Source organism: Equus caballus, chromosome 7, assembly GCF_041296265.1.
Source record: "Equus caballus isolate H_3958 breed thoroughbred chromosome 7, TB-T2T, whole genome shotgun sequence".
Taxonomy (NCBI): Eukaryota; Metazoa; Chordata; class Mammalia; order Perissodactyla; family Equidae; genus Equus; species Equus caballus.
Window position 1 is genome coordinate 54,971,575 of NC_091690.1, and position 23,844 is coordinate 54,995,418.

The following is a 23,844-nucleotide window of genomic DNA, read 5'->3' on the forward strand; positions in this document are numbered from 1 at the left end:
AGGCTTATTTCTAATAATTCAGTCCTAAGTTCTGTATATCTTCCTGAAATGCCTTACTCTTGAATTTCTCCATGCTTATGTGTATGTGCTTCCTTCTCCCTCTAGATCCCACTGTCTTATCCTCTCTCCTTCCAACCCAAACCCATTTTCCAGTTAAATTTCTATTGATTATTTGTTACTCAATGCTCCAGTAAATTCTTCCATTAGATGTTTTCCCTGAATCCCAAGTGTTGTCAAAGATGTGGAAAAACTGGGAGCTTCCTCCAGTGCTGATGAAAATGTAAAATGGCGAAGCCACTTTGAAAAACATTTTGGCATTTTTCTTAAACAATAAACATAAATTTACAATATTGCCCAGTAATTACACTCCACCTTATCTACCCAAGAGAAATAAAAACACTTGTCAACACGGAGACATGATGAAAATGTTCATAAGAACCCAAACTGGAAATATCCAAATAGCTGTCAAGTGATAAATGGATAAACAAACTGTGGTACATCCGTACATTTCAATACTATTCTGCAATTTTAAGGAACAAAACACTGACACGTGACTCACAGAGATTATTCTTAAAATAATTGTGCTAAATGAAAGAAGCCAGATACAAAAATCACATATTGTATGATTCTATTTATATAAAATATCTAGAAAAGCCAAATTTTTAGAGAACGAAAGGAGAGAAGTGGTTGCCTAGGATGGAGGTGGGAGTGGGAATTAACTGCAAATGGGCACAAGGGGACTTTTTGGGACGATACAAATGTTCTAAAGCTGAATTATGGTGTAGATTGCATAACCACAAATTTATTAAAATTATTCAATTTACCTTTTCAATGGGTGAATTTCATGGTACATAAATTATACATCAATAAATCTGTAAAATCAATTGTTTAAAGTGTTTTCCGGAATAACACAAGGCGATTGAACACTTTTTTTTTTTTTAATGTTTCCATGGTATTTTAATTTTTTTTTAAAGATTTTATTTTTTTCCTTTTTCTCCCCAAAGCCCCCCAGTACATAGTTGTGTAGCCTTTGTTGTGGGTCCTTCTAGTTGTGGCATGTGGGATGCTGCCTCAGCGTGGTTTGATGAGCAGTGCCATGTCTGCGCCCAGGATTCGAACCAACGAAACACTGGGCCACCTGCAGCGGAGCGCACGGACTTAACCACTCGGCCACGGGGCCAGCCACCGATTGAACACTTTTACCTTTGTTTTCAACAAACTCTATTGAACCCAGTGTTGTTATGTTCACCACTCTGTGTTGCGATGATGTTTACCTCTTTCATCCCCTCTTCAACTTGTATACAGCAGACAAAAAATACACACTGGATTAAACGTAATGAAATCAAAATAAATTGAAGCCACACCAAATATGTTTTTCCTCTCTAACAAATTATGATTTTTCAGGAATATTAAGATCTTACTAGATACACAATTCTTGGTTTCTTTTTTTTTTTTTTTGGCCCCAAAAGTCCAAAATTCTATTCAAGATATTGTTTTGATATCCTTCACTGTCTGTATCAATGGTGTTTTTCCCTCTCAGAAGCAGACACTGAGCCAAGGATTCATGTGCAAGCACTTCAGTGGAATGAATAGAAAACATGGAACATGGGTTAGAGAGAGGGGAAGTGATGTAGGGAGGAAAATATATCCAATAAAGCTTGCCTTCAGTCAGCTTCCACAACAAGTGAGCAGAGTTTTCACCCTGTAGGGAAACTGAAACAAAATCCAAACTTCAAAATTATCCCAGCTACAGGGTTAAGGAGTTGACATATGCCACACCTCTCCACCAAAAACTGTTTCTGGTGGGGCATAATTCCCTGTTGGTTCTGCCTTTATGCATTGGGAAAAGTAGATTCCACCTGTTGTGGACAATTGACAGTCATGCAATCGTGCAATGAGATGGTGAAAGGATCCCAGGGAACATGGGAGAAATGCTGACAGCTTCTAATACCCCACCCTTCACTGCAGACTTGATTCTATCAATGCTCTTCTCAAAAAGTGAACTAAGCCCTGAATGCATCCCACAAGTGTGTAACTACCATTCCTGATGGCACTTCCAGAGAATATCCTCCCCCCAAAACAAACCATATGAGAGAATAACTTTATTATACTCAGTATTATGAGTTTTTGGATCTTTAGATGTATTCTAAAACTGCAATAATAGGAAATAAAGGTCTTATAACACAGGAAATAATAGGAAGAAGGGAAAGAAGGAGGAAGGCAGGCAAATAGAGAAGCAATTTCTCAGGGTTATCCTACACAATATATTACTATGATTCACCTAGAGAAATTAGCTTTCAAATCTAGATTCCTACTCTTGAAGTTGAAAATCACATCACTGTTTTCATGGAAAGTATGATAGCAAAGTTAGGAGTGTAGGTTCAGTGGCAGATTTCCAGATTAGAGAGTCCATCCCTATTTCAATCTCTTTCTCTGAAAAGTGAGGTAAATGAGAAAAATCATCTCAAAGAAATGTTGTCAGGATAACATAAGAGTACATATGTAAAGCAACAAGAAGTGTCTTGACATGGCAAGCGCTTTAGTCATGACTATTGTATGATTTTCCTTCCATTTCTTCCAGGGCAAAATGAACACATAACCAAATTCAAGTGAAGATATCAACATTTGAGAAGATAATTTTGGGGGGAAATGATGCAATTACTTAATATAAGTGCTTCAGATCTAATGTTGGAAATCTCAGGAATGGTTGTAAGAAAGCTGACCAAAGATAGAGCTTCATGGGCACAAATAGGGAAGAAAAGTCAAAAAAGATTGACTGAGGAGTTTGTTAGGGAGAAACTAATACAAAAATGAATCAAAGCAAAGTCATAGATTCCTTGGGAATAGAAAAAATGAAGCATGTTCTTTTGGGGGCAGAACGAACCAGGAGATTAAATCCATAATATTTGCTTTTGGAGCCCACAATGTCCACTTAGTTCTGAGGCCAGGGACCCATCACAGACAAGGGGCTGCTCGACTGAGGACCCTTCTCAGGGCCCTCTTCACATCCTTGTTCCTCAGGCTGTAGATGAAGGGGTTCAGCATGGGGGTGACCACGGTGTACATCACTGAGGTGATCGAGCTTCTGTGGGAAGAATGGGTCAGAGCAGAACTGAAGTAGATGCCCAGGCTTGTCCCATAGTACAAGCAGACTGCAGAGAGGTGAGAACCACAGGTGGAAAATGCTCTATATTTTCCCCCTGCAGAGGAAATTCTCATTATAGAGGAGACAATTTGAGAGTAAGAGAAGAGGATTCCAATGAGGGGAAACACGCCCAGCAGGGCACTAGCCACATACATGCTGCTGTTATTAATGAGGGTGTCAGAGCAGGCTACTTTGAGAACCTGAGCCAGTTCACAGAAGAAGTGTGGAATTTTAGTACCTATACAGAAGGTCAGCCGCCTTAACAGTAGAATATGAAACAGGGAGACCCAGAAAATGATGAACCAGCACATCAGAACCAGGAGGCCACAGAGGCGTGGGTTCATGATGACCATGTAGTGCAAGGGGTGGCAGATGGCCACAAATCTGTCATACGCCATTACAGTCAGGAGGAATCCATCCAGTAAAGCAAAAATCATAAAAAAATACACCTGTGTGAGGCATCCTATGTAGGAGATGTCTTTTCTCTGTGCCTGAATGTTCACCAGCATCTTCGGGACAGTGGTGGAAGCGAAGCAGATGTCGACAAAGGAGAGGTTGGAGAGGAAGTAATACATGGGAGTGTGGAGGTGGGAGTCAGAAATGATGGTCAAGATGATAAGAAGGTTCCCGAGCAAGGTGACCAGGTACATGGACAGCAACAACGCAAACAGAAGGGGTTGCAGTTCAGGATCCTCTGAGAGGCCCAGGAGGAGGAACTCTGATATTTCTGTGTCGTTTCCTTCTTCCATGTAGCTGGTGTCTGCTGGAGAAGGAAGAGAAAGCAATGTTCAGTGACAGCCGACTGGCAGCTCAGTTAATCAGCACCTCGTGATTCAACCTTTAGGCGGACAAACTTCACCCTCTGTTAAGTCTTTCCAAGAACAGTGATTCACTCAAAGTGGCAGCCCATTTCCTTTTTAAATGTAATTATTTAGCCTTTTTAAAATTTACCAGTAATTTCTTTTTATCTCCTACTCACTGGTTCTAATACCATTTGAGGCTATCAACATAAAACCGATTTCTTCTATGATATGACCCTTAAATAGTTCAAGACCTTTAATATATGTTCTTTGATAACCTCCATGCTTTCTTCATTGAAATAGCTCTGATACTTATTAAGATGTGGATTCCCAACTCAGAAAACTTTAATTCTGACTGGATGCTTCCTATCCATGTCCTAGTTAACACTCAAGTGCCTTATTTATTTTATTTCTAAAAACGTGGTTACTGTTATTACCTTCTTTTGGAGGTTTAGAAATGCCTTTATGCACAGTATGATCTCAATAAATGATAACTATTATCATTATTAATACGTTCCTTTTACAATAACTCTATTTGATATGTAACACTCCTAAAGTACAGGATAGAAATGTGATTTAGAAAATGGTATCTGAAATAAGACTTCCTAGAATCGAATTTTGCTGTACCAACCTACTGTTGATGTGACCTTGACAAAGTTATTTAAGATTTCCTAGCTGAAGATACCTCACTTCTACAATGGGAGTAGCAAACATTCCCTACATTGTAAGACTGATGAGTGAATTAAATGAGAAGATGTGTGTAATTTTTCTTGTGATCTCTGTGCCATACACTGGACACTTGATAAATGTGAGCTTCTGTTCTTAACATCACAATAACTGAGTCCTCTGTGGTATCATTATCAAAATTCCTCTTAAACTGTGGCATTCATGAAAGATAGAATTCTGATTGTTATACACACAGCAGATCTGTTACCTCTTTTCACTGACATGCAGCACTTCTAATTAATGAAGATCCCTATGGATCTCTGTTTCAGAAACTGCCTGCCAGTTAGATTCTTCCAAGAGGAGAGAGAAGTGTGTGGACTACAAAGATAAGAAGAGGGAACAAAATCACAAAACCATCATAATAAAACACAAAGTGTCTGTGCTCATATATACATCCTCAGAAGTGGAGATATATTGTGTTCAAAACCAGTAGAGTTAATTGCAAAAATAGATGATTGACAGATTTGATTGAAAAATATTCAAAGCTTGGGGGCTGGCCCGCTGACCGAGTGGTTAAGTTCGCGCGCTCCGCTATGGCGGCCCAGGGTTTTGCCGGTTTGGATCCTGGGCCCAGACATGGCACCACTCATGAGGCCATGTTGAGGTGGCATCCCACGTGCCACAACTGGAAGGACCCACAACTATAATATTCAACTACATGGGGGGCGGATTTGGGGAGAAAAAGCAGAAAAAAAATTCAAAGCTTCTATAAATCAAATCATCCTAAAATTTCAAAGAAAAATTTAAGATGTGATTATAAATGTCTACATTCTCCATGATAGAAAAAGGTCCATGTTATTAATGCCTAGAGAATCCTAATTAAATCAAGAGAGAAAAATCATCCAGGACTCATTTAGTTTGGGGAGGTGGGTGGAAAAGGATTTTCTGAAATATGAATATTTGAACTGTGAAAGGAAGGATGGGTAATTGTTAACCAGGGGAAAGAAGGAAAGCACAAGTATTTTGGGGTGAGAGAACAGAATTCATGGTTGCCCTGTGGGTCAGAGAGCTTGAGAATGAAGGAGCTTGAGAGTCCAGTGAGAAGGAGAACAGAGAGTGAGGGTCAGGAGGACAGAGTGGATGAGGCTCACATGTTCAGCATCCTGTGCAATTCCTTGGTGTGCCTCTCATGTTGGTAATTTTATGTTTGTGATCAGAGAAGGTGATTTTCTTTCCTTACCATTGTCTTTCCAGGTACTTACATGGTGCCTGGCACATAGTAGGTGCTCAAAACATGCAAATGTTAAATGGGTAATAAAGAATTCTCACTCAAAAAAGACCTCTTTGGGCTCACATAAGCCTGAATATAGATATAAAATTCAATGAAAAGTTAAATACAATTTACTCATACCTATTTTTAGAGAATAATATGTCATGAATAAGTAACAACTCCTAGAGGTGGGAATGTGGTTTAATACTAGGGGGTTTGCTAACATAATTCATCAAAGAAATAGGCCAATGAAGAGAAACCATAACCATAATGACAGGAGAAAATGCATTTGAGAAAATGTAACGGTCATTACTCTCATTAGCAGCCAGGACAGAGCTTTTGCTAAATAAGGAAACCAAGGACAATTTCTAAACCCAAGAAAGAATGATAGTTTTAAAGCTACAGCAAACAGGGTATTTTACATTAAACACTAACATCTTTGTATTAAATTCGTGAACAGATCAAGGCAGTCTACTCCAATTTCAGTCACTAGATATTCTCCAGAACATTTAAAGGAGATCTGTAAGATGAGAAAAGGAAATCGGGCTGAGTACCAAACATCAGAAATAATTATTGTAGACAATATTGTGAACACTAAAATTAAACAACAACAATCAACACAGGACTCTTAAGTGCTATCGGTAAGGCAAACATGATGCAAAAATTGTTATTAAATAGAAAAATCTAGTCACATTAAGAATAAAGTAGACAACCTCGTGCATAATAGATCTCCAGTGAGTAGTTAGCGAATAGATTTTTGGGCACAGGAAATCCAACAGGAGCCTACAATTATGGGAAAGAATAGACAAGAGGTGGAGACTCTCCAGAAAATACCTTTTATCACAGAAGGCCCCTAGATTCCAAAAAGAGAGAGAAGGAAACAGAAAATGCACTGGAAAAGACTGCATTCGATAGAAACTAAAGCGCCTTCAAAGTACAGAGACTTCGCCATTACAGACTAAATAAATATGAGACTGTCACAGTCTCGTTATTCTTGATGTAAACCCCAGTGCTCACTTTCTCTCCTCTTGTTTTCTTACTCCTCCAGCTCTCACTGGATACACTGACCCTCTCTGATGGGTATCACTGAAGCTTTCAGTTCTCTGAGGTCTGCCCCTGGGAAGCCCAGTTGGGTTGCATTTGGCTGGGATCAGAGAATTATTGGCAAGCGGCAACAGAAACATGTTTAAAGTTTCCGGTGTCTCCAGGGTTGAATTCTCAGAGCTCCTCATTACAGAAATTCTTCTATTGACTTACGTCATTCCTGATAATTCAGCTCTCTAGGGGTACAAAGATAAGAGAGTGGGCAATTTTCAGCCAACATGGTGTCTGCAAGCAGTAAAAGTGGGAAATTAATTTTTTTAATTCAAGGAGAAACTCTTCTTTCTTTGATTTCACTTAAAGCTACAAATAGTCCCCTAAGGAAAGTACAATTTCTACAAGAATCAAACCCTGGAACCAACTTTCTGTGAAGTTCCCTTGAAGAATCTTTGGAGATTTTGTGAATCACTTGGTGTCCGCAATGCCATGGAGGCCACAAGATCTTTCTAAAGAAAAGTAGTGTGGCAAATAGTTTTGGTTTTGTTGGAAGGACTAACCAAATAAGGATGGAAAATATCCCCTGACATTTGCTGGTGATATGGAGGTCTTCATCAATATTAGAGAGGGCTCCATTTGTTATCTCTAATTAGAAGGGCAGGGGCAGAAATAATCCAGGTAAAGTGGGTTGAAGAGTGAGTATTGAGACAACTTAGGTGAAAATAAAAATCACATATGAAGTTTATTACAGAAGGGGAGGACATGGTTAAAACGTAGGCTAAAGGGAGTAACTCTCTCTCTGGATAGAGTCCAGAAATTTTTATAATGGAAAATATGGGAAGACATTTAATTTCAAAGAGAATGATCATATTTTGTGCAGGCGTTTGAATACGCAGGATGTGCTGCGTACTTAATCCACAGTATGCAGGACGTACTCTAAATCAAAGACAATCATAATGTGCTGTATCTCCAATTTAGAGAATCTGTTAAGCCATAAACCAAGGGTTGGAAGTAGAAGCAGCCCCGTCTGCCATCACTCCATGAGCTACTTGGGAAGTTTTTGCTTCAGGCCTCCACAAATCTGGCCTCTGCATGTTTAGAAATTTGACTTCTAAAGGGGTAACACTTTCTGAAACATGGCAAAAGTCCCATTAAACTTCAAGCTGTGCTGCTGCCTGGAACTTCAGGTCCTTCTTGACAAAAAGAGGAGTCACCATCCTGGTAGTGTAATTGACCGTGGTCATCAATGTGATTGTGTGATCACAGCAATGGGCATGCGCTGATTCCATGCTGTGCTCAGTCAGTGACTTGGAACAGCCCAGGAGCAACCTCAGTGCAAACACAGTGGAGGATGCAGACGACTGTTGGTTCGTTTATGCTCCCACAGCAAGAGATCTGAGTGGTGTTGAGCTTTAGTGAAGCTGCTTCCTTTAGCTGAGGGCAATTCTCAAAGTGGGCTGAGGGCTGAGGACTGTCAGAAGGCTATACCCCCCACACCTGGAAGAATAAACCCGTAATCCTGAGGTGGGACCTGGGCGATACAGCAGAGCATTCACTAGTGTCCATCCCTAGGGACATTTGCGTCAACTTTTTTTAATTGAAACATAATTGATATGTAACATTATGTTATTTTCTGTTGTACGACATAATGGTGCAATATTTGTATATGTTGGGAAATTACACCACAGTCAGTCTATTTAACATCCATCACCACATGTAGTCGCAAGTTTTTTTCTTGTGATGAGAACGTTTTTATTTTTATTTTTTAAAGATTGGCACCTGAGCTAACATCCGTTGCCAGTCTTCCTTTTTTCTTCTGCTTTTTCTCTCCAAATCTCCCCAATACGTAGCTGTATATTCTAGTTGTGGGTGCTTCCAGTTGTGGCACATGGGACGCCGCCTCAACGTGGCCTGACAAGTGGTGCCATGTCCGCGCCCAGGATCCAAATCAGCGAAATCCTGGGCTGCCGCAGCAGAGCCCATGAACTCAACCACTTGGCCACAGGGCTGGCCCCAGTGATGTGAACTTTTAAAATCTACTCTCTTCGCAAATTTCAAATAAACAATACAGTATTGTTAACTCTAGTCGCTATTCTGTACATTTCGTGACTTATTTTATAATAGGAATTTGTATCTTTTGCCCACCTTCACCCATTCTCTTCCCCCTTTGTGACCACCAATCTGTTCTCTGTACCTGTAAGTTTGTTTTTTGCTAGTTTGTTTGCTTGTTTTTAAGGCTGTCTTGATCAGTATGTTAAATAACAATACACCATGGGTTAATACTGCTCATCTCAGGAATTTACATATGCTTCCACATTAGGAAATCTATTTACATTCATGTATTGCATCAATATATCAGTACAAAAGCTGGATTTTTAAAAGAAGTCAAAATGTACTTGATAATTTTAACAGCCATTGCTGCAAATGGTGGGGTACGTGTGTGTGTGGAGACAGGTTCTCAAAAATGGAAAATAAGGATGTATCTTTCAAATGATAAATAATGGGTACTTTTCAATGGGAAATAATGTTCTTTGGAACTTGGACACATTCAGAAATGACAATTAATGAACAGGAAAAGATTGCTGCTACAAACCATAAATTTAATAATTTAAATGAATGCATAAGATGAAAAAAGAAAGGGACATAAGCATTGTAAAGTAAAAGACAAATCTATGATTATTCGTAGATAAGATTTTGGAGGTGGAGAGCCCTCAGATCTCTGAACACGTGGGCCCACGTGGGTCCTTCATCATCCCTTTCAACAAATCTTCTAGGGCAGTTGTTTTCAGATTTTAGCCATACATGAGATCCAATGGATGAATTACTAAACACAAATGGCTGGGCCTGTCCCTGGAGTTTGGTAGATCTGGGATAAAGAACAAGAATTTGCATGCCTGTCAAGCTGCTAAGTGATGTTAATGCTTCCAATCTGGAGACATTTTGAGGCACACTTGTTTGTGTCCCTTGTACTCTGATCTAATAAGAGATTTCCTCCACTGTTTATATCTTCCCTCCTGCACGCCACCCCCAGGCTTTACTAGGATACACTAGCTCTTTCAGATGTCACCATGGAAATCCTGGTTGCCCTAGTTCTTTCTGCTATGCTGACTTTTGCCCATAAAGTACAGGGAGATGTTCCAGGCAGGGAATTTACAACCCATATCTCTAGGAGACCCAAGATGGTTTGCCTCGGGGACAGTGGAAACTTGTTTAAAGTTTTCAGAGCCTTGGGAGATGAATTCTCAGACTTCCTCATTAAATAAATTGTTCTGTTTTCATTCACTCTTTAAACAATTTAGCTCCCTTGGTGTGGAAAGAGAGTGATAGGAAGAAAACTTTATGCCACTTCCCTTTCCCTGAAGATAGCTGTGGAGAGAGATGAATTCCTTTATTCCAATTATTCCTTGTTATCTGGTACATTCAAAACTTTGCAGTCAACAAGACCATTCTTCTGGAGATTAAAAAAGATCCTTCATCTTCCTTCAAAGAAGTCTCCCAGTGTTCCTTAAGACACTACTCCAATTCTGGCCTCCTTTTCAAGAGACTTAATTTCAAAGTTAGGAGTTTCTCCCTGAGGGATGTGTTAATGTTACAAGGAGCCCAATAGACATGACCCACAGAATCCCATTATCACGAAAATGAAATACATGAGAAAGGTCCCTATTTCCAGAAGAAGAACACAACCGTTAATGATGTTGCTACTGAAAAATCAAGCATTTTGAAGAATGTAAATATTCCTGAAAATTTTTAAGAAATATCACATGAGGTTACTGCAGACCACAGGTAGTGCAAATGTGATGGATGTAGAAAGACTCCAGATGAATTGGTTGAAGGAACAGTGAGCAGAGTGGAAACGGAAGTAACAAGTAGACTAAATTCTCCAAAAGTTTGGAGCAATAACCAAAGGGGAGTATGGCTCTATATGTGAGTTTCATTTTAATTGAAAGACATGAGAGTGTGGAACATTCCCATGACATTGGAAAGTATAACATTGCACACAGACATTGGAAAATACAGGATAAAGAAAGGATAAGGGATAGGATAATTTCCCCCAGAAATTAGGAATCGATGGGATTCAAAGCTCAGATGGAGCTTTGTAAGAAGCAGTCATTGATCAAATAATTATTTATATAATTACTTGATTACAATGGTGGCTAATGTTGGGATGGATGCATTGTGTCCAGTGAGAGCATATACCCAGTGGGTCCCTATAACTGAGAACTGAAGGATCCTGGGTAGGATTCAGCCAAGCGTTAGCTCATGTTTCTAGCTCCTGACTCTCTCAACAGTAACTTCTCCCTCTTTCTGTACAATTACTTGATTTATGCTGCCACCCGTGGAGACTGATGATCACCAGACCAATACATTTGACCTCTGAGGTAATAGGACCAATGGGATGTTCTGTTCGCCCCTCCCCTCAACCTTTCCAAGATTCCACTGATGTTTTATTCTCCCTAACATATTGCCCTTCCTGTTATTCCCATACTGTGAACACTACCACCATCAACTCTGGCACCCACGGAGTTGTTCTACTCCAGTGGTTCTCAGTCAGGCTGATTTTGTCCCCTACAGGACAGCTGACAATGTCTGGAGACTTTTCTGGTTATCACAACTCAGTGCTGCCATCTAGTGGGTAGATCACAGGGATCTGTTAAAAATCTTGCTATTCACAAGACAGCCAGCCCCTCACAACAAATAATTATATAGACCAAAATGTCAATATTGTCGTGGGTTAGAAATCTTCGTGAAGACTGTTGAGGACTAATGTTAAAATTTTTATCTAACCAATCCTAGCCACAGCTAATTATTTTATAATGATAGTGAAAATATCATATGAAAGATTTCACAATCTTTTTCCTTTTTTTTTTTTTTTTGCGCCACTTCATCTTTTTTATTGTGGTTAAATTTATATAACATAAAATGTACCATTTCAACCATTTTTAAGTATACAGTTCTGTACACTTGGCCTTAAGCACATTCACATTGATGGGCAATCATTGCCACCATCTGTTTCAACCAATTTTTCATTTTCCAAAGCTGAAAGTCTATCCCCATTAAATACTAACTTCCCATTCTCCTACCCTAACTCCTGACACCCATTATTCTACTTTCTCTCTCTATGAATTTGACTACTCTTGGCACTTCATATGAGTGGAATCATATGACATAGATAAATATCCATTTAAAACATTTCCATTTTGACATTTCAAAACATGAACTTCTGATGTCCCCTGTCCTTCGCAAATTTGCTCCACCCACAGTCCACCTGGTACCATGTACGTGAACATGGCTGCTCCATAAAAGAGGCCCACTACGGTGATGCATGAGGAGAAGGTGGTGAAGTCCTCTTTGGGGGCCTTCTCTGAGTGTACACGTAGAACAGCCCCCAACATGTCACCATAGGAGGTGGCAATGAGGGGAAGGGGAAGCACAAGGATCAGCACCCCCGAGGTGGACAGCGCCAACTCATAGGCAGAGGTGTCTGCGCAGGAGAGCTTCAGCAGTGCTGGCACCTCACAGAAGAAGTGGTCCACGATGCAGGAGGCACAGTAGGGGAAGTGCAGAGTAATGGAGGTCTGGATGGAGGCATTGAGCATACCCGCCAGCCAGGAGGAGCCCACCATGAGCAAGCACACCTGGTGCCTCATGAGCAAAGGATACTGCAGGGTGTAGAGCAGAGCAACACAATGGTTATAGGACATTAGGGCAAACAAGATGCCCTCAGCCACACTCATCAACGTCAGGAAGAATATTTGAGCTGCACAATCCCTGAGGGAGGTGGAACCTTCTCCCCGCAGGAAGTCTGACGCCATCTTGGCAGTGGTGACCAGAGGGAAGCCAACATCTAACAGAGAGGGCTGACTGAGCAGAAAGTACATGGGTGTGTGGAGCCAGGAGTCCATGTGGATCAGGAATAGCAGAACGGTGCTGGCTAGAAGGCCCATGATAAACATGGCAGCCACCAGGGAGAACCGAAGCTGAGGTGACCCTGAATGACTACAGAGGCCCACCAGAATGAAGTCAGAGGCCACTGATTGATTTCCATCCCCTCTGTTTTACATGATGTACCTTTGCTGCAGGAAGAACAGGAGACCTACATCAAGAATCCTGAGTGGGGCTGGCAAATCCCACCAGGCAATGGCCGTCGATAGGTACTGGCTGCCTAGTGTGCTGTCTTGAGAAGAGTTATGAGGTCATAGCCAGAATCAATAGGAGAAGAGCAACAATAGATTAGTGATGCCTGTCATGGGCATGGGATGGGAGAGCAGAAACTTGCATCTCTTAATAAGATACTGGGCCACACCTCAGGCAAGAGCTACACACTGACTCTGGCAGTCTAAATTTCAAAGTCCAAGTCAAAGAAAGTAGCATAGACCCAGTAGAATGTTTCAATACCCCTCTTCCTGATGGTCCCGGGGCTAAAGCAGAGGTGAGATTCCAAAAAGATTGGGAGGCGAAATAGGTAATGATGGAGCTGAAACAAGAAAACTAAGCAAGAGAACAGAGAGGAGTGGCTGATTCCAAATGCAAAGATGAGTATCTGGAGCAAAAAGAAATCTATGCTGAGCCAGCACTGGGGCCAATCTGAATTCTAACTGTGAATCTAAGGAGTGTGAGCCATAGAAGCACTTGGGTGACAGCAAGGTGGGGGTCAAATGGACTGGGATTAGGTGGGGGGACAGTTGTTAATGAGCTCAGCTATTATTGGTGACTTTGTGGCATTGGATGGGAGAGTAGTGACCTGTGGGTAGTCTGACTTAATTTCAAGGACTAGGGTAAGACACTAGGTCTAGAGTCTCTAATAAATATTGCCTGAGTGAATGAGGTGGACAAGAAAGATGACCACAGACCAGAAGGAGCTGCACACTTAAATCCAGAATACTCAATTCCCTTGGCAACCTCCAAGCCCCCTGGCAAAGGCAGATTGCCCTGGAATACCACGCACCACCCACAACTCCAACAATGAACAATGCAGGACAGAAAGGATGTCCATTCCCAACTATGGGTAGTTAGGGAAGCAGCAATACTGGCCATATAAGGGCACGTGGATTCTTTTGAGGGTCTCACTGGAACTCTTTGTCCTAAGGCTGCCATCTTCATTCAGATGGTCTTTAAAGCTGTCTTTAACTATTCGCCATCCTGATTTTCCTATCACATCCAAGCGCCCAACCAACCATTCAGCCATCCATTCAACAAAATCAGTCACATGCTGGGCTGGGCATAAGACATTCCTGGGTGAATCACCCAGGCAAGGTCCTCGCTTCCCTGGACCCCACAGTCTCCATCACGATACCAGTGACAAACAAGGACATAAAGAGACAAGATCTATGTGACATAGGGAAGTACCAGGAAGGAAGTGAGTAGGACATCATGTAGGAAATTGCTGGGGACACCACAGGACAGGGTCAGGAATGCTTGGGACAGGTGACAGGTGCCCTCAGTACTGAGAGGGATGTGGAAGAACCAACTTCTTCCTCCTACTTGGAGGTGGATGTTAGTGAGGCTGGCTGTGTGGTTCACCCTGACAAAAACTTTCTAACAGTGAAATCCAACCCATTGGTGGCATTTTCCAAAGTCAGTCAATGGCATAAGGGAGTAAGATAACTGAGGTCTGTGATTACAGAATTTAGAGTTTGAAAGGGAAAACCAGCATTGTTCACATCATTTCAGGATATTCTGATCAGAAACATAAGAGAGACACATGCATGATGTTTTGGGTACCCAGGGGATGAAACTCTGCCTGAGTTCGAGTCAGGGAAGGCTTCACAGAGGAGGAGGCATTGGAGTGGAATTTTGAAGATCAGGTAGGCAGCTAGAGGAGGGAAAATTGTTCTAGGAAGAAGTAAGCATATGAGCTATATGGGTTGGTGGTTATGAGAGTGTACACAGGAGCTTGCATCCCAGCTTAACTACTTTGTGGCAGCATGACCTTGGGTAGCTACTCAATATTGGTGACTTCATCCAGAAAATGGATGGCAGTAATCTGGGTCACAGGCATTGTTGTGAAGATTAAATCAAAGGATAAATGTTAAGAGCTTAGGGCCTGCCACTTGGCAAGTGCTCAATAAATTGTAGATATTACTAATTCTCTAGAGGGAAAAACCATTGAAGATTGCTGTTCAGATGCTCTGTGCTTAGCACATTGCCAGGCACATAGGACATTCTCACCAAGGTTGACTCCTGTTGTTACAATTATTCAACATTATGACCCCTTCCATGGTCAAGCGTGACCCTGTCCAGCTCATCCTCATTAGTGCTGCTCTGCGATGCCCTTGTCCTTCTTGGGTAAAAACCTACCTGCACCTTCGCTGGCTTCTGAGATCCCTTAGCCAAGTCTTTAAAAATCCATTCATCCCCAAATCCATTGACTTACAACAGGGTTCTCCCACCTTGGCATTATTTGGGGACAGATAATTCTTCGTTGTGGGCAGCTTTCCTGTGCATTGAATGAAGTTTAACAGCATCCCTGGCCTCAACCTACTAGATACCAGCAGCACTTCCCCCACCCCTAGTCAAAAAAAACGAAAATAGCTCCACACATGGCCAAACGTCCCCAGGAGGCAGAATCACTCCTGATCGAGAACCTCTGGCTTAGAGACAGGAGAACTGTAACCTGCATAGACTTTGGTCCACAATTCTGCTTCCAGACATTTACTCCAAAATTGCTTTAAGCTCAGACCCAGCATAAATCCTATGAATAGCTCACTATTTCCGTGTCTCCATATAGAAAAAAAAAAAACCACAAAAACCAATCCTTGCAATGTTTTGCCAACTAGTAGCTAATCAATCCCCCCAATCACCAAGTATCCCAGCTGGTAAAATAGCTTTTATTGCAGACTCTTGTCCAGGTGTATTTAAGTGTCCAGATGAACTTGGTCTTGCTCTGCCCACTCACATATCCTCACCCTGAAAGGAGCTGACATCAATTAAGTGCTGACTGTGTAGTAGTCATCTGGCAAAGTGTTTTACATGCATGATGCTTTAATCCTTAAGTCCTTGAGATGGATGGTGACAATGGTTGCACAACAATGTGAATATACTTAATGCCATGAATAGTAGAAATGGTTAAAATGGTAAATTTTGTGTATATTTAATCCCATTAAAAAAAACAGTGCCTGTAGGCATTATTATTTACATGCATTTTTTGGATGACAAAATAGAGGGTCACAGAAGCATGGCGACTTGCCCACCATCACCCAGCAAGGAAGGAATAGAGCTAAGATTTGAACAAAATAAGGATCTGAATCCAAAGTCCCCGTTTTTCTCTTCCTATCCTACACACTCCCCCAAAACATTGCAATAGATATTCCAGTATTTGTTACATATACACACACACTCAGTCTTGTGTGCCCTCAAATTCACTTTCCCTTCCAAGGTGTCCAGGTGGTCCCACTGATATTGATGCATCTTTTAAAAATGCAAACCCTGGTGTTTTTGGAATCTCTAACCAGCAGTTCCTCGGTGGCTTGTGTCTTGTGTCTTGAGGTTTTGACAAACTCTTCCCCCCGACAAGACCTCTTTTGAAAAAGATGTTTCTACCCATCCAACCTCCCCATCACCTGCCCTCCCAGTCAGACAGGCAGAACTGGGCAGAGTTAGCCATGACGTACTCGAGTCTAGGCTGATCATCTCACTGTGACTCCTAAATCAATACTTCTCATTTGGGTCGAAGAGGAGCCCCTTCAGCAAGTTTCCAAAGTGGTTTTACCTCTTCCTCTCCCCATTTTCATCAATCATACCAAAATTTGGCCCTGGGGATCCCTTCACTGACACTGAATGGCCAGGGGAAAGACATCAGCATTATTTACCTTCTTGTTTCCAAGAAAACTCTCACATCTCTCCACAATGGCAAGGCATGAGCTGGACTCCTGTTCACCTTAATAATCAAATGACAGTTCGCAGGATACTGTCGTTTATATTCTTTATTTAATCCTCGCAACCAGTTAGCACAGCTCAAGGATCCACTGCAGAGCTCTTTCAATAAATAGCTGTTGAATGAATAAATTCTGTGAGGCAAACAATATTTTAGTTGGAGCTAATGTTATTGACAAATGGGCTGAGAGAAGGTGACTTACATAAAGTCACACAGCTACTAAGAGGGCAAGGATTTGAACCCTCATCTGTCTGATTCCAAATCCTAAGCACTCTCAATTCTGGATGATGCTTCTTTCTTGGAGTTAATGCTCAGCTCTTCTTCCCAGGAGGTCAGAAAGGAGAACTCTTCCGGGGGATCACTGTTGTGGATGGCCAGTCCTCGGAGGGTGAGCTGGAGGTGCTCCCAACCCATGCCACACAAGTTGTTCTGGTACCAGCCCCATGACCAAGGTCAGGTACCCGTGCCTGGCTGCTTCAACTGCTTTTATGGAAGGTCAGCATGGACTGAACTTCACTATGGATTGAGTATCAACATAGATGACTTCCTGCTGTCTAGAGGCCTGGCCTTCTTGGGTTCATAGTGATGAAGACAGAGGGAAAGAATAAGCATTCAGTCTAACAAGACATCTGCCTTCAGGTTGGCAAATATCAAGGAGGTAGACAAGAATCCATCCTTCTATCTAAATACCTCTAAGGACTCAACCCAATGTGCTTGTGGAAAACAACGTCAGCAGTTCCTAGTGTTCATCCTGACACTAATGCCTAGTCTCTAAGTCACCCCTGGACCCCCAAGATCCCCACAAGGCTGGGTTCCAAGTTCTTGCCCCTACTTGCCAGGGTCTGTGTTTGGAATGAGGGGCCTTTCTCACCACCTCACGAGCGTGTCAAACCCCCTTATTCCAAGGCAGTCTCAGATAAAACCTCCCTGGATTCCAGCATCCTGGGCTTAACCAATGTCGCCTCTCTCTATGCAGAGATAGATGTCATCATGTGGGAATGGAGGCTCCAAGGAGAGCTGTTACATCAGAAACCCCTCTGCATCTCCCCTTCTGCTGGAGAAAAAATTGGTGGTAATGGGAGCCTAGAGCCCTTGATATTTGGATTGTCCCTGGAGGACTGTGGTATAAAATTTACTCATCTTTCAACCAGAGGAAGGATGGGAAGTACTGATATAGATAATTAACCGTGACAGAATCCACGTCTTTTTGTTTGGACCTAATGAGGAAGAGGAGATGAGGGAATCCCTTACTGCAAATGGACACCAAGCTCAAAAACAAAAACAATTCCACGGTCCAGGAGACTTCTTCTGAGTTAAATAATGAGACAGTGATTGTGGTAGAACCCCTGGGAGGCAGTTTCCCTGGGTTGAGATATTTCTTCCTCTAAATTCCATTCTTGAGTGGCCTCTGAGGCTCAGGATATGCAATGGTCTAGAGACAGATGATTCTAGGGCCCATGAGCTTATTGTGTGCCCATGACCAGAGCCAGGGGAAAGGGCAGAGACCAGAAAGCCAGATTACCCTCAACAGGGATGCCCACTTCAGGGCATCACAGGCAATGCCAAGGCAGACTGAATTACCAGAAGAGCTCTGCTCAAACCACCTGGACCACCTTCCCATCAGTGCTCAGACTCGGGCAAAACAGAAACAATTCAGTCAGGCAGCCCCTCAAAATGCTAGAATATTGGATGTGGGGTCCAGTGCTCTCCTTCCTTCCTCAGGGAGAAGCCAGAAGCTGGGGTCTTACTCTTGATGGTGTGGTGCTGTGGTGGGGGAGGGATTATGGCAAGAGGGTGCCATGTATTTTCCTACTGGGTGCAATACAGCCTGTCTTATGCACTGGGAGAGCATGACAAAACAATTATGGTCAGTTCTTAACTGACTGCAGGAATGGAGGAGGGGGCATTTTCATGGATGACTGAAAAGAGCTGGGCCATTGAAAAGCACAGAGAGTTCAGAGTGAGGAGAATGAGACGAGTCTTTTTTAAAATGTAGGTTTGTTATTATTCAGGGATGGTGAGGCCAACAGGTCAGGAGATGATTGCCATTGAAAAGACAGTTTGTTTCTCACAGTTCCCAAGAGGAGGGGACACACCACACATCGCACTAAATAGACCATGAAGATGAGACGTTTATGGTATCAGCTGAAACGAGAAGGCAGAGTATTGCCTTGTTTGACATCAGCTGGGAAGGAGCGTGCAGGTAACTAAGATTTTCTTGTTGCTTTGTGCATGCCTGCGAATGACCTAGAAAGTCCCACCAGTATTGATGTTGAGATTGCAAATAAATTTTTTCAAGGGGGTGAATTCTCAAATATGGACTCTGTAAGTGAGGATTGATTGTACACACACACACACACACACTCACACACACAGAATCTCAAGTGCCTGTGTGTATCCACCATACAACATAAGCCACAAATACATGATGGACACGTGAGAAATCCTCTGTGGATCCCTTCCCAGAGAGGATCGTGATGCTGCATTTGGGGTGTTTTTACATGGGGACATCCGAGTTTTTCTTGGGCACGGTACCTCATTCTAGCTCTGCTGAAATGAGCAGCTCCATCCATTCTTTTTGTTTTTGTTTTTTTTAAAGATTGGCACCTGTGCTAACATCCACACTTTTTTTTGTGCTGTCCGTTATTTCCCTGTTTAACTTGGCCCCCAGGCAAAGTGCTGAATTGCTTTCTAATGCTCTTAAGCTCAAGGAGGCTGTGATGTGACTTAGGGAGAAAATGTGTGTGTAAGATGTTTCCTTCAGGCATGAGTTGTAGCACTGGTGGCTCTGAGTTCACTGTTAATGGATCAGTAATATATATTAAATGAGGTGTTCTTAAACAGAAACATACATAACACAAAGTTACTTATTGATCGGTTCACAAAAACATTGTAACTAGAGGCTTGCAGGAACCTAAGCCAGTGTTTCCCCTAGAAGCAATAGTTCGGTGCTCATGGTGACTTTATAGAACACAACTACTGCAGTAAACTAAGAAAATTGAGGGGCTGGCCCGGTGGCATATTGGTTAATTTCACGCAGTAAACTTAGGCGGCCCTGGTTTCACAGGTTCAGATCCTGGGTGCGGACCTAGCACCACTCTTCAAACCTCACTGTTGTGGCTTCCCACATAAAAAATGCAGGAAGACTGGCACAGATGTTAGCTCAGGGCCAATCTTGCTCACAAAAAAAGAGAAAAAAAGAGAAAATCGACCATGATTACTTGAGCATTCTTGCCTTAAACACTGGAGAACAAGTAGAAATGCTGTATTAATCATGTCTTTTTATTTTGTATTTTTGCAGCTTTATTGAGATATAATTGACATAACGTATTATGTAAATTTAAGGTGTACAACATGTTGATTCGATACCCTTTTATGTTGCAAAATGATTACCACCGTGGTGTCAGCTAACACCTCCTTCACGTCACACATTTCTTTTTTGTGGTGAGAACATTTAAGATTTACTCTCTTAGCAACTTTCAATTACACAATACAGTATTAACTATAGTCACCACACTGTGCCTGAGATCCTCAGAACTTACTGATCTTCTAACTGGAAGTTTGTTGACCCTTCACCCAACATCTTCCCATTTCTCCCACCCCCAGCCCCTAGAAACCACCATTCTACTCCCTGTGTCTACAAGTTTGCCTTTTTTAGATTCAACATATAAGTGATATCATACAGTACTTGTCCTTGTCTGACTTATTTCACCTGGCATAATGCCCTCAAGTTTCATCCATGTTCTTGCAAATGGCAGGATCTCCTTTTTCATGGCTGAGTAATATTCCATTCTGTGTGTGTGTGTGTGTGTGTGTGTGTGTGTGTGTGTGTGTGTGTGTTTCTGTGTGTCTGTGTGTCTGTGTGTCTGTGTATATCACATCTTCTTTATCCATTCATCCATTGACAGACACTTAGGTTGCTTTCATATCTTGGCTGTTGTAATTTATTCTGAACTTTTGATGCTGCGTGTTTGTTTGTGTGTGTGTAATTATTGTAAGCCTGAACTCTTTTGAAATTAAAAAATAGTAATTTAGAAATAAAATGATTCAACCCTGTAGTTCCAGCTTGATTGTGAGTTTTCCTTTCATCTCCCACAGATCTGCAAGGCCAGAAAGCTTCTCAAAGTGGAGACGCATCAGTATCAGCCTCACCTAAAAGCTTGTTGGAAATGCAGATTCTCAGGCCCCACCTGGACCTGCTGAATCAGAAGATCTGGGTGGGACGAGGACTCTGTGTTTTAACAAGTTCTCCTGCAGATTCTCATACGCTTTAAGCACGAGAACCTGCTGGTCGGAGACAAGTGCCTCACAACCCCAGACTCACTCTGCATCTTTCTGATGATCAGAGGGGATTAAGAATTTAAGAATTTTGAAGACCCAGTTCAGTACATCTCCACTTGCTGCATGTTAAGTTTGCCTTCGAGCTTTTAAAAGTCATCGATGCTTAGTCTCCATCCTCAGGGAGTCTGATTCAATTGGTCTGGTGTGCAGCCAGGACATGGGGGATTTTTTTAAGTTCCCCTGGTGATTCTACTTTGCAACAAAGGTTGAGGATTCCTGACCAAGAGAACAAAGGATTTCGCTGAAGGAAAGGAAAGAAGCTGGTGGTCCTGGGTGCCCCCTGCTGGCAGGAGCCTGTACATCTCATCTCCCAGCTACCTCAGATGCCGGTGGAAAGAGATGCTGGCCCACGTGGGCTTTGGATGAGTTCACTGCACATCTCTGAAGTCTGGTTGATGTGTGCATAAGAATTGCCCTTTCAATAGAAATGCCTATTTAAATCCCTAATTCCATTTCAAAGCTGTTGCTTGGATGTTTCCAGTTATCATTTGCACACACACATACCCCCACAGATGGCACAACCTGTAATTTATGTAACAAACCCCCACACAGCACTTACTATGTGCCATATACAGACTTAAAAAGCTTCACAAATAACTCATCCATCCTCATAGCTACCCTTTGGAGTCAGTACTATTATTACTTACAATTTGCTAACAGGGAAACTGAGTCACAGAGGGACTGGTAGTTTGTCTTGGCTATTAAGTGGAGGACCTGGGGTTTAAGCCACAGCACCTGGCTCCAGTTCTGTGGTCTTAACGACATCCTTGCATTTCTGCCTCTAATCATGATGGTCTCTGCACTGTTCTCTGTGGTATCCCAGAATCTAGCATCTCTCATGTGCGAGACACAATATCCCCTTTATACCCAAGAGGGAAGTGAGGCTCAGAGAGTCCCAGCCTCCACTTCCACTGTTTGGGATGGATCTTAGACCTCACAGTTTCCCGAACACAGTCAATAACTGAAGTACTCAGAGATCTGGGTTCAAATCCTGCTCCTGCCCCATTCCAGCTGTGTGACTTTGGATAAGGCACTTCACCTCTCTGAGCCTCTATTTCCCCATTGGAAAAAATGGACACAGTCCCATTTCTAAGTCATAAAAATGACCCATTCCAAACTGTCATCTAGCACCCCTTTCACTTGGAATGAGGATTCTTTAAAGGGAAAAAGAGAGCTTATTATTATCTTAATCTAAATTCATCAAATTATTCCTTCATAGGGTCAAGGATCCACCCTGCAGATGTGTTCAATAAGGTGGACTGATGGGAGAACCTCCCCATCCACACACAGCTGTATCACTATCGGCACCAGATGCCAGGCCCTGAACACAGTCTCTTCAGTCCTTGATGGAATAGCCCAGCTGAGCTAAACATGTCCTTTTAACATGCTGAGGCTCAAAGCTCTATCGCAACCTCACACTCATAGGGCAGCTATAACTTTTTCAAAAACCAGAAAATAACAAGGGTTGATGAAGATGTGGAGTAAGTGAAACCCTCTACATGACTAGTGGGAATGTAAAATGATGTTGCCACTATGGAAAGCACTATGATGCTCCCCCCAAAAGTAGAAATAGAACTACCATATGATCCAGCAATCCCACCTTTGGTTATATAGCCGAGAGAACTGAGAGCAGGGTCCCAAAGAGAGATTTTTACACCCATGTTCACAGCAGCATTATTCACAATAGCCAGGAGGTGGAAACAACACTAGTTTCCATTGATGGATGAATGGATAGACAAAATGTGGTATAAACTTATAGTGGAATATTAATCAGCCCTAAAAAGGAAGGGAATTCTGATGAACCTGGAGGACATCATGCTCAGTGAAATAAGCCAGTCACTAAAAGACAAATACTGTGTGATTCCACTTACGTGACTCCCAGAGGAGTCAAATTCATAGAGACAGAAAGTAGGGTGCTGAGTGCCAGGGCTGGGAGGAGTCGTTGTTTAATAGGTCTGGACTTTCAGTTTTGCGAGACGAAACTTTTCAGAGATTGGGTGCACAGCAACGTGAACATACCAAGGCCACTGGACCGTACACTTAAAAATGGCCAAGATGGTAAATTTTATGTTATGTTTATTTGACCATAATTAAACTTCCCTTTAATTTTTTTTAAAAAGTGCTATTTCAACAAACCCTCTAAAGGATAAAGAAAAAAATTCTGATTACATCATCACTATGCCTCTTTTTATAAACATGAGGCAGAAACCCTTCCAGCCAAAATGCTTATTCTTGTTCTTTAGGCAAAAGCATTTGAAAACACAAAGGCTGTGCACCAAAGCGTCAGTCAGGTCTCCTCTGAGCGGGGGCATCGGAAGGTCAGAGGCAGAGTCCTTTCTTCTTTGCTTTATGTAAATTTTAAGAGGTGAGATTATGGGTGACTTCACTTCCTCATGTATATTTCAGCCTTTCTAGAATTAAAAAGTAGAATCGAAAACCAAGTTTGAAAATGATGGATAAGATGCTGTTATTTAGTACATTTCTAAAGCTGCACTAACTGATGACCTTCTGATGAATATTCTAAGGATTAATATTTTAACATTCTAAGGAGGCCTGTGGCCAGCTCTCCCATACCACGCTGTAAATAACTTCAAGACAAGGGCTCCTGGGTCTTACTGGGCTCTGGACCAGGCAGCTGGGTCAGAGGTCTCTGCTCAGGAAGATTCCATCCTCCTCCTTCTCAAAATTAGGCGCTTTGGGGAAAATCAAA

The 23,844-nt window shown here is 42.1% G+C and overlaps 1 protein-coding gene and 1 pseudogene across 1 annotated transcript; both read right to left on the reverse strand.

Annotated features, from left to right (window-relative positions):
• Positions 1 to 2,089: 2,089 nt before the first annotated feature.
• OR7D17 (olfactory receptor family 7 subfamily D member 17) lies at positions 2,090 to 23,841 on the reverse strand. The gene is made up of 2 exons (XM_070275038.1): positions 23,751 to 23,841; positions 2,090 to 3,908 (listed from the first exon to the last, which is right to left on the reverse strand). The coding sequence occupies exon 2, from the start codon at positions 3,892 to 3,894 to the stop codon at positions 2,956 to 2,958; it is 939 nt and encodes a 312-aa protein (XP_070131139.1). The 5' UTR covers positions 3,895 to 3,908; positions 23,751 to 23,841; the 3' UTR covers positions 2,090 to 2,955.
• OR2Z14CP (olfactory receptor family 2 subfamily Z member 14C, pseudogene) lies at positions 7,140 to 16,523 on the reverse strand (annotated as a pseudogene).
• Positions 23,842 to 23,844: the final 3 nt, after the last annotated feature.